Below are 11,818 nucleotides of genomic sequence, written 5' to 3' on the forward strand. Positions count from 1 at the left end.
GAAACAGAAGCCCTTCGTCTCCTCTGTTGTTTTGCCAAAAATGAACGCTGTCGATTATCTGAAACTATTGAGTGTTTTTGAGACGCCTCTTTGTCTTTATGGCCCAAACCTGCGTCAGAGCTGTGGTATCGTGTGCTCCTTCTATTTTTGTGAGATAATTAAAGAATTATAAAGGGATGGCAAATAAAATACAAATGTGAATGTCAATGTGTGGAGTAGTGATTCTAAGGTTTTAATGTGTCCTCTTACTAATACTGGGTGTTGTAACTGAACGATATCAGTGCAACATTACTGAGTACATTCTTCTCGGCATGCTTTTCAGTAAAATTCACATATTTCACCATTACTTGGGCAAAGTTCACTCATCTAAATGTTGCTATACTGCACCATTTGTAACCCAAGCAAATTTTAACATTATGTTTGTTAAAATGTGACAAAAGGTGTGTAAGTGTATAGCTGTTGATTGCTTTGGAAGGTTAGAACAGCTGTTTTAGAAATTTCTTTAAATGTTGCTGTATTAAAATAATGTCATAGTTTTGTATTTTTGAGGAGAAAAACAATTTCATTGTGATATAAAGATAAAGTTATTATCAGGGCCGTCAAAAAATAACATTTTTAATCACAATTAATCTAAAAAATTCTATTGTCAAACATGATTATGAGCATTCTTATTATCCCATTTGAAAAATTTCACTGTTTTGTATTTAAAACTTTTTGTGTCATTTTGGATTTTTCTACTAATGGTAATTGACTTCCTGTTTGGATACAGACCTTCTTTTATAGGAAGATGTAAGATTTTAGCTTGAACTCAACCACAGATGAAAGGAATTTGTTATAGATTGAAAAGAAGTAAAATGAGACCTTAAGGGACAGCTGTGGACTTATTTTACACACCTGTGGCTGTAGGGAGACGCTGATGTGGCTTAACCAAAGGGACAAAAACCGTGATTAATCGCAGTTAGAAAATATTTAATGCATTGATCTTGGATCTTAGTTAATTGTGATTAATGTAGTTAATCTCGACAGCCCTAGTTATTATGTAAACTGATGAAAACAGACCACCAATTTCCTGAGCTAGTGAGGATTCATCATAGTGTAGTGGCTTCTTTACTGTTCTATGGCTCAGTTCTGATTTTAATTTTACCACAACCCCTCGTTTTTGAGTTCCCCCCTCAGAGCAGGGTTACAAGGGGTAGTGGTGAAATATTCCCTATGAAATGGGACAACCCCTCAACACCCTGTTACATCACAAATGGCAACCTCAGTGGATCAAAAATAGACCAGTGTGAAAGTGCATAAACCTGTAGTTTCTTGAGTGTCCACTAGAGGCTGGCTGTGGAAACACTCGAAGCCACATCGACACCCCATGTTAAAATGCTGATTTTTATAGCAAAATGATCATTCATGTTAAGAATCGGTAGATATCAAGATAATATCAAGATGACTATATATATATATATATATATATATATATATATATATATACACACACACACACACACACTTGCGATGTGCTGTAAGCAAACGTAGAAACTGCTTGTAAGTACATCCATTCTCTGCTTCACAGTAGTGCTGCTTGCCATCCTCTGGATGAGAGAGTAATGGATGGACAAATCATCTGTAAAATAGGTGCGTCTCTTCATTTGTGTAATGCACTAATCCACTTCTTATTCTGATCAGACAGCAGGTTAATCTACTCAGGTAAGACCAAACATCAATTTCATGCCCCATTTAATTTCAATCCATTTTTCTTTTTTCACACCTTCTATTACAGCACAAGTGGATCACTTTAATTTTAGACCACTGAAAGTCAAACTGGAACAGCTAATGTTGCTGAACATGTGAAGATCCCCTAGGAATGTGTAGTCCATTTATGGGCTCAATAATATCTTAATGCAATCCTCTTGCAGAGAGTCTCATTAAAATAAGTTCACTTTTCACCTGTTTAAAGTTTTGTTCACTAAAGGCAATTTTCTAAAGCCAAACTGAGAAAGTTTAAAACCACAAAAAGTTGCCCATGTTTATTAAGAACAAATAAGCTCATATTTACCTTTATTTTATGAAGGACGTCAGTATAGGCCACATGTAAGTAATAGATGTATACCCAACGTGTTGACTGATGTATCATCATGGATTTTTCCTTGAACAGAATATTGATTTGCAGCTGAAATTCAGCATAGTGCAAATCACAAAAGTTGGGACTTCTTATAAAAATTCAACCAGAATACAGTGATTTCTAAATCTTTTTTAACCTATATTCAACTATATATATTCAAGATATTCATGGTTTAATATGATACACTTTTATTTTTAAAGAAATGTGCACACAATATACATTTGGTGCCGAGAACATGTTCCAAAAAAAAGTTGGGACAGGAGCATGTTTCACCACTGTTGTACATCACCGTTCCTTCTAACAACACTCTGTAAACATCGGAGGACTGAAGACGCTAATTGTTAAGGTATTGAAAGTTGAGTTCTATATAATTCTAGCTTGATTTATGTCTAAAGTTCCTCAACAGTGTGGAGTTCTTGTTGTACTTTGTGCTTCATAATGCCCCATATATTTTCAACTTAAGAGTCAGGTTTGGATGATATGCTGGCTATTCTAGTAGGCTCACTCTTACTGTGAAGCCATGCCATTGTAACTCATGCAGAATATGGCTCAGCATTGTCTTGCTGAAATCAGCAGGGATGTCCAAATAAAAGATGTCAGCTGTTTAGAAGCACATGTTGCTCCAAAACATGTATGTACCTCTCAGTATTAATGGTGCCTTCATGGATGTGCAAGTAACCCATGCCTTGGGTGTTAATACACCACCACTTCTTTTTCTCGTTAACCTGTAGGACTTGAAAGCCATTTTTTCCAAAAACAATTTGAAATGTGAATTTGTCAGACCAAGCACACTTTTCCACTTTAGATCTGTCCATCTCAGCTCAGGTTTAGAGAAGTCTGTGTTGCTTCTGGGCGTTTTTGGTATATGGCTTCAGCTTTGCATGGTAGAAATTTCTCCCTTTATTGGCAGTTATTAATTTGCTCTCTTTGCTGTTATTTATGTTTGGTGGTGTGGCTGTTCTGGGATCCCCCTGCCCTTCCACAAGCCTATGTGGAAAGCATCAAGCAGGACCAGCCCACGTTCCGGCGCTTCCTCTGCCTACAAGGAAAGCCTGACACAGGGAGAGAAGCAGCAATTAACCACAAGCAGAGCAGGCATCAGTGACACAGAATAACATTGATTAAGTCAGATGTAGCATAGAGGAGGAGCTGGGGTGGAGGATGGTTTCAGAAAGCAGCTTGCAGAGGGCAAAGCAGAGCATAGCAAGGCTAGAACGGTTTAAATATGGCAGCATGAGTGTGATTAGCCAATAGCGTGCTTAGAGCGAATCAGCTGGCCATCAGCTGATAAGGGCTTGCGAGAGATCAGATGATCTGGAATATATGGCAGCGCTCAACTCTGTGGTCTGCCTGAAGTAATGCTATATGCTTGATTTATAGATTGTAGATGTACTGTGTTAACTGACAATGGTTTGCTAAGGTGTTGCTGAGCCCACACTGTAATATCCATCACATGCTGGTTGTAATTCAGTGTCTGCTGAGGGATCAAAGGTTTTGCCCCTCATGTGCAGAGAGTTCTTAGGGTTCTTTAAATCTTTTGATGATGTTATGGACTATAGATGGTGACACAGTCATCAGCAAAGAGGATAACCTTGCACCATCATGGATTGCAAATGACTGATCCTTTTAAAAGTGCTCCTTTTATACCCAGTCATGACACTATTACCTGTTACCAATTACCCTACTTACCTGTGAAATGTTCCAGGTGTGTTTGGGCATTCTACAACTTTACCACTCTTTTCTTGCTCCTGTCCCAACTTTTTTGGATCATATTGCAGACATTAAATGTATGCATTGTCCACAAGAAAAAAAAGTTAGTTGGAACATGAAATATCTTGTCTTTGCGCTGTATTCTTTTAAATATAGATTGGAAAGGATTTGGAAATCCCTGTTTTCAGATTTTAGACAACATCACAACTTTTTTTGAAATTGGGTTTCTAAAACAGTGGAATAGGTTGCAGTTTACCACCACCATTCTTTATGAGTTAAGCACAGCATTTTCCCTTAGCCAGCCTCTGACATTAGCTTGAAACTGGTAGATACTGCCAGGAAAAAAGAAAAAACTTTTATTTCCTACCAAAGAACAAAAATGGATTTCAAAGGAAATTGCCCATACGACAAAGACCAACCTTGCTCTTTCTTTTTGTTCTGGTTTATTCACTCCTTTTTGCATATATCCATTAGATATTTGAACATGTCTGTGTTACCATAAAAAGTGTGATAAATTCAGACATTGTCTTACTGTCGTCCCTTCTCTCCCACTCACAGACCTGCAGAGGGAGCTCAGCAGTAACACACAGCGATCTGGTCGGACTGAGGTGTCTGTGCCATTCAGTGAAGAGAACAAAAGTCTGATGATCCAGCAGAGGATTCCTTCATGTGTCTATAATAAACACGTGCTGCCATCAGATGAAAGGAGCTTAAAATACCACACGTTACCAGCTGCTTCCACCGGCCTGCAGTTCATACCTGCTAACCCAGTATCCCAGCTCAGCTCTGTCACCTCTGATGTCTTCCAGCTGGCCCCCTTTAAAAAAGAAAGCAAGATGGCATCCTCCTTTTCTTCATCTCATAAACCTGCTGACACATCTGATGTTTTTCTCCAGGCGCCATTTAGAAAGAGGCAGGAAACCACCAAAGCTGTTTCGAGTAACACTCACATATTTAAGTCTGGATCACAGCAGCAGGTCAAACACTGTCACCTGGTCCGAGCGTCTTCTTCTAATGCTGCTGCTCCCCAGCCTCTGGGTGTTCACCCTCCTCATCCTCTGCACCCTGAGGCCCCTCTGCTCCAGCAGCCAGTGGCTGTTCACCGGGTGGTCTCCAGGATCGGCCAGCAGGCTGCCGTAGGTTCAGTGGCTGTGGGGCCGCTGCACGCCTGGACCATCGGGGGAAGAGGTTTGGATGACCCGTTTACTGCTGCACCTTTTCAGCCCAGATGCTCTCAGGGGAAACCCTCCTGATAAAATCATCGTATCAGGCACGCAAAGTCAAAGCTTCTATCAGAGCCAAAGCACATTTCAGGTTTAGTGCTACCCAAATTTCTCTCATAGTTTGTTCCTTTCACAATAATAGCAGTATTAAGACCAGTAAAAAAGTTCTACCTCAGTTATATGATCTGCCTTCAGTCTGAGCACCAGTAATGAGTCACTTTAGAACAATATACACAGTCTGAACTTGACTCTATATAAACTTTATCTAGGGTTTCATCAAATGCCCGATTTCTATCTTTTAAATAGACTTTTTATTTATTCAAGGATTAAAATGTATTGTGTATGGTTAAAAAGTAAGGTCTTTTGTACTCTGACCTTCATAAATGTCACTGTCATAGACAAATATTTATCAGAAATTAATATCTCATGTATTTCTCTCAAAGTCTTTTAAAGTATGTCGAGCAACATGGCAGCCATTGAAGGTCAAAACCATGTGAAATGTTTCAAATGTTTGTTTAAAACTACTGTAAATAACAGATTGTGCCTTAAATTTTGCAGGTTTCTCTACTGATCAGTGTTCACTGTCTATGCAGCAAAAGATCAGAAATATTTTACTGCAAGCCAAAGAAGTATTTTGAAATTTAAAGTAACGGTCAATTATTTTTCATCCAATATTATCACTGAGAATTTGTGGATTTAGGAAGGAGAAACAAGTTGCAATAAAATTCCCAAACCACTGGTTTTTCACTAGTTTTAAATAAAGCAGTTTAACGTAGAGATAATGACTTACAATGGTTATAAAAGTCTGCATATCCCTGTTAGAACGGAGATAGCCCACAACTCTTATATTCACTGCATTGTAAAAGTAGCTTGGATTTTATGTCTATTATTTGTTACACTCGTGAAATTGTCCATCTGTATTTGTCCCTGACATAAACAAGTCAGCTGAAAAACATCAAACCATTTAGGAGGAATTCATAATTGAAAAATACACCTGGTTGCATAAATTGTAGGGCTGTCAAAAGATCCACATTTGTTATTGCAATTAATCTTAGAAATTTGGTTGTTTAATGAAATTTATCTCATCCTTTTCATTACATTATAAAATTCCACTATTTTGCATTCAAATTTTTTTGTGTGTCATTTTTCTACCGTCTTATCTCTCAAATTACAGGTAGTTGACTTCCTGTCTGGATACAGACCTGCATTTATGGGTCAATTAAAGATTTTAACATGAACTTAACTGCAGAAAAAGGAACATGCAATGGATTGAAAAGGAAATAAGGGGACGGTGAAAAGGTAAATGTTTGATAACACAAGGTACAGATGACTTTTGACTTGTCCACTGAGTTGTGAGTACTTAGGGCTTGGGCTTGTCTCTGACGGTGACAGTTCAAAATGTTGATCTTGAAGCCATTCTTTTGTTGCGTTGGATGAGTGCTTTGGGCCATTGTCACACTGAAAGGTGAATTCTCTCTAAGCATGTCCCAAATGACTTTCTTCTGTTAGTATACTGTATTACAGTACACATAAATGCAGTGCAGAGATCTGTATCACAGCAGAGTGGTGTTGCCCCATATAGCACACTGCCGTTATGTATTTACAGGAAATTATGATGTCTGTTTTCTTTCTTTTTTCACAGAAAGATGTAACAGATGTAGGCGATTATTATCAAAATTTAACTGCTTTTTCGCTTAAAGAAAATTAACTTATTTGCCTTAAGTGTGTTTTTTGGGTTTGAAATGTGCTGCAGTTGCAAATTAGCAGCAGATGCTAATGTTAGCTAGCGAGCTAACATGCTAACTGTACAATATCTGCTATATCAGCAATATGGCATGCAAGTGTCCATTGTTCCTCCCTCTATTCATGAATGGTTGAGTGTGTGAGTAGTATATTGTATTTGAGTTTGTTTCTCAGTGTGAATGCACTTTGCACACTTATATACTCAAAGTATTTAGTACAGTAGAATGCACTATAGGACTAGCTAAATGCATCAACTTTCTATCAATTACTAGAGGGTTTTTTTTTTTGACTGGTATATGGAAGTGTTAATGCTTTCCTCCTACGTTAAAACTGCCGTTTCAGATAAAGAAAAGAAGCCTCAAAGCATGAAGCTGCCCTTACCATGCTTCAACAGGGGCATGTACTTCTTTGGCTGATGTGCATTATTATTTTTGTGTCAAACATTCCTTTTAGAATGATGGCCAAAAAGTTCAACTTTGGTCTCATCAGACTATCACACTTTTTCCAACGTGCTCTTGGGAGACTTGACAAAAGTTTTGCAAAGTCAAGATAGGTTGCAAGGATAGACTACTACTAAAAAAATAATCCTGTAATGCAATAAAAGGTACCTTAACACAGTATTAATGAAGGGGTGTGTATATCTATGCAACCAGGTTTTTGTTATTCTATTTTATGACTTTCTCCTAAAATATTTTGGTTGTTTTCCAGTTGATATTTCTGTGTTATTAGTTACATTACAGGTTTGGAAAAGTTCTGTCATTATATTTTGTCTTTATTTTCTACATCATAAAAATGTGGCATTTTAACAGTAGGGTGTAGACTTTATAGAGCCACTGTTAAGATTAATTTTGCTGCTTTAATGCTTCATAATTCTTCCCAGGTGGCTGCTGCAATCACCTAAAAATCTGTACTAGTTCTCTTGAAAGGATGATGTCAAAGTGCTAATGTTGTTTGTTGGAGTTGGTATTTTACATAAAACATATCATGTCTTTCTGTCAGAAGGAAGATTCTGTCAAATACAGAAAAACAAACATCTCCACAGGGTCAGTTTTTTAAAGTGGATATTAAAGTGAGATAAAATCTAATAATGCTTATAATTATCCTTAATACAGTATGATCATTCTGTTAACCATGCTGCCTTAGATAACAGTGTTTGATTATATCTGTATCATCTGGCTATAGAGTGCTGCAGTGATTTTGGAATTGCAGGCCAACCCTGAAGTTAACATCACGCAGGTTCTATCGACAAAAGCCATGTAGGTTTTTGGATTATCGCTGAAATTACACCATGTGGCAAAAACTCTTAAGGCCTTTTCATACTGAGTTACTGGTGACTGGTTACTGCACCACTCTATATAGACTGGACAAGGACAACTTGTAAAGTGATGCTTAAAATAGTATTTTAATAAAAGTTCAAAAATATTATCCTCTATATTGGCCTCTGCTGTCTTTCTTTGCTGAAGATAGTTAAGAAATCAATACCTCAAGGTTCAGGGCCTTTGGACTTCTTTCTACACCCAACATTTTCTTTTTGTTGTTTTTTTGTTTTTGTTTTTTACAGGATGTCTGATAAGCTTTAGTAAGAGTTAGATGCAAACGAACACAAGATATTTGTGCCCTAGAGACAGGATAAGGCTTCAATGAAGACATCTCTAATCTTCCTATCAGTGGCTATAAAAGTTTTCACCCCCTTCGGATGTCAATCAATCACAGTCAATATAGTCTGGCTTTTTTGATTAAAAAAAAATACTAAAATCTATTTCATGTTAAAGTGAAAACAGATTTCTACAAAGTTATGTCAATTAAATAAAAATATGTAAATTCAAATAAGTGACTGCTTAAAAATTCACCTCCTTCAAGTCATTATTTAGTAGATTCACCTTTCACCAACAGCACTGATTCTATGTGGATCTCAATCAGGCTTGCACATCTGGACACTGCAAATTTTAAAGACTTCTTTGCAACACTGCTCAAGCTCTGTCAGGGATTGGGCTATTGGATTGAGGTCTGGGCTTTGACTCAGCCTCTCCAGAACATTCACCTTGTTGTCTCTAAACCATTTCTGTGTAGCTTTTACTGTATGCTTTGGGTCATTGTCTTGCTGGAAAGTATATATTCTCTCAAGCTGTAGTTCTCTTGCATTTTACTGCATTCATCTTACCCTCTACCTTTACAAGCCTTCTAGGGCTGGCTGCTGAGAAGCATCCCCACAGCATAATGCTGCCACCACTGTGCTTCACAGTGAGGATGGTGTGTTTGTTACCTCCGCCAAGGAGGTTATGTGATCTGGTGGGTTTGTTTGTTTGTTTGTTTGTTTGTTTGTTAGCAACATAACTCAAAAAGTTGTGGACGGATTTTGATGAAATTTTCAGGAAATGGTATCTGGAAAAGTATCTGAGATCAAAATGATTGTCGATCAAGAAAAGTTTATATTTTTTCAGTCACAGATGCTTCTTATTAATCGCCTGGTAAAATGGAAAAACCGTGAAGCTCTGATAGACCAGCACTAAAGCTTGCATGTGCAGCAGCTTCAATCTGAACTTCAGCCAGACAAAGGGAGTAAGCTGAGCTGAAAGATGAGCTCCTTGTTCTTATTTGGAAAAAACACATAAAACATGAGTGAGCTATGGATAAGAAAAGACATTAATTTACTTAAAAGATCAAGTAGAAAAGGAGGAGAGGGATCACAGCCATAGGCTGATTTCATCACATGTCAGATTTGTGTACGTAAAAAGAAATAGATAAGTCTGTTGTTTTCCTTTTTATTAATCCAAGGCTTCATGTAAGCTACACCATGGTTCATAAACTTGCTCACACTGGTTCATGCTGTGATGATTGCGATTGTCTTAGTCTCTGCTGCCAAGGTAGACGTCCACAGGCCAAGTTGGGGCCACTGCTGAGAATTGATTTACAAACTTATCCATCAAGTTAAACATGTAAGAGATCAATAAATTACGCTGCCAAGGTAGGTGAACTGCTCTACAACTTCCACGCTCTCACCATTCACAGACAGAATTCAATGGCAGCATCCAAGGTGTCCCCGAATGCCTGAATCTTTGTTTTGGCCTAGGAGATGTGCATTCCCAGCACTCCAGCATCCTCACTCAGCAAGTTATGAGCTTGCACAAGGACATATATGTACAGTCTGCAAAGATCACAGCGTTGTCAGCAACGTCAACAAATAACAAATAACAAATATAGTCTTGCACTAACATGGCTGACCCACAATAAAATAGAATCACCCCTTAGGAGGGCCCTTTAACTGACTCCAGTAAGGAGTTTGTGCCACACAAGAACCGGTCTAAAGGCAATGGGACACCTATAGAAACCAAAAGAGTGGTGCTAGTGCTAGAATAGGCACTGAAGCAGCTCTGGAATTGGCCTGGTGGAAAACAGGTTTAATGGATATAAAAAATCAACGAGTTCCTAAATAAAGACAAACACTGTGCAAAATAACTAAATAAAAAGAATTAAATGACAATGGAGTCAAAAGAACTATAACTTGACTGATTCTTTTACAAAGAGACACAAAATGCCTCAAAACTTCAAATGTGTGACTCTTTGTTTCTTGTAAAATGGGTGTGGGACATTTAATATGTCTGTGCCAGGCGGTCTTTTGTCTAAAATCTGCCTCTTAAAATGACCTGTCTTCATAGATCTAATAATGCATAAATAAATAGGTATATTAGGGTATAGTTAAATAGTTCCCCTCATTATTTTGACTGCTTGCTGAGGATTTGGTAAAGCAGTGTAAAAGCTGTGCCAGATCTCCATGGCATCATAGCTGGATGTTATATTTTATAGTCTGCCTTCTATCCGACTGCCCCTGTTTCTGCCAGCTTTCTCAGACACGCCTCCATGATCTCACTGCCCACAGGACTGCAAGACGTCTGTATGCGTCTGTCTGTGAAATCTTTTCTAAATGAAGAAACAACAGAAACCTAAGCAGGCACATGGAAAAGATATAAAAGAATGTATTTTAGTGGACCCAGCTGGATTAAGACTCAGCTGCTCTTGGCTTCTTACATAATCCTGAAATCATATCAGGTTACATTTTGTATTAAAGGACGTTATGCACATTTTACCTTAAATGGAAACTATTTACCCAAACCATTGTGAGAACACTTATAAATTAAAAAAAAAGAATAATTCTACACCCTCCGTCCCTCCGTTAATGCAGCCACACTGTAGCAGTTTGCACATTTCCTGCAGTGACAGCCAGGAAATCCGAGCACAGCAGCCCAAATGTGCCTTTTTCCAGCACAGTTCTCCAGTTTTACATAAATCTGGTGGTACCCAGAATATTTTCATACAAAGACAAATGGGGGCGACAACCACATCAACTGCAGCTCAGTTTCTCTTGTCTTTAGCATGTCAAGATTTGAAACCAGTCATTTGAATCCACTTTTTCATCTCAGTGGATCAACCCTCAATTTCTCTTTTGAGTGACAGCTCACTTTAACTCTGTTGCAAAAATAACTCAGACTGTATACATTTATTTTTGGATATTTAAATGAACTAATACTCAAGTGTAAGGGGTAAGACAAAATATGACACAATATATATGATTGACTTGACTCATGAAACTCAGAAAATTGTTACTTCAATGAAAAAATATCCACTGTCTTGTGGTTATTCACCTCTGTAAGGTATTGATCTTTGGCATCAGACGTCACACGGTCTGTTCAATCTGGTCCTGCCGATACCTGAGTGGCTAAAGGGGCATGCCATTCAGTAGATGCTAGTGCGAAGGAAGAACTCCTGTCCCTATAGTAGTCAATGTAGTGCACATTTTGTCCAAAGAAAGTTGAAAATAAAAGAGTACTTGTAAATGCCTCTTTTTGAGTCTGATGAACGTATTTTGATTTCTAAATGAAACATTCAACAGATTTTTTCGTGTGGTCAGCTATGTAGGCATCAAGGCTTTTGTTGAAGGAGCATGGAGATTTGCTCATCTGGTCAATGAGTTTTGTGGACTTGGAGATGGCTCCCGACTAATTTCAAAGAAAATAATCAAATCAGAGCT

The 11,818-nt window shown here is 37.9% G+C and overlaps 1 protein-coding gene across 2 annotated transcripts in view; it reads left to right on the forward strand.

Moving 5' to 3' along the window:
- Positions 1 to 8,224, forward strand: part of LOC121524701 (AP2-associated protein kinase 1-like) — a 40,768-nt gene extending 32,544 nt beyond the window's left edge. The window contains exons 21-22 of one of the 2 annotated variants that reach the window (XM_041810173.1): positions 1,568 to 1,629; positions 4,385 to 8,224. In XM_041810173.1, the coding sequence (XP_041666107.1) occupies positions 1,568 to 1,629; positions 4,385 to 5,079 (757 nt within the window). In that variant the 3' untranslated portion in view covers positions 5,080 to 8,224. The remainder of the gene's footprint in view (positions 1 to 1,567; positions 1,630 to 4,384) is intronic. The other variant, XM_041810174.1, reaches the window with a different exon arrangement.
- Positions 8,225 to 11,818: the final 3,594 nt, after the last annotated feature.

This window comes from Cheilinus undulatus, linkage group 17 (assembly GCF_018320785.1).
Source record: "Cheilinus undulatus linkage group 17, ASM1832078v1, whole genome shotgun sequence".
Lineage (NCBI taxonomy): Eukaryota > Metazoa > Chordata > Actinopteri > Labriformes > Labridae > Cheilinus > Cheilinus undulatus.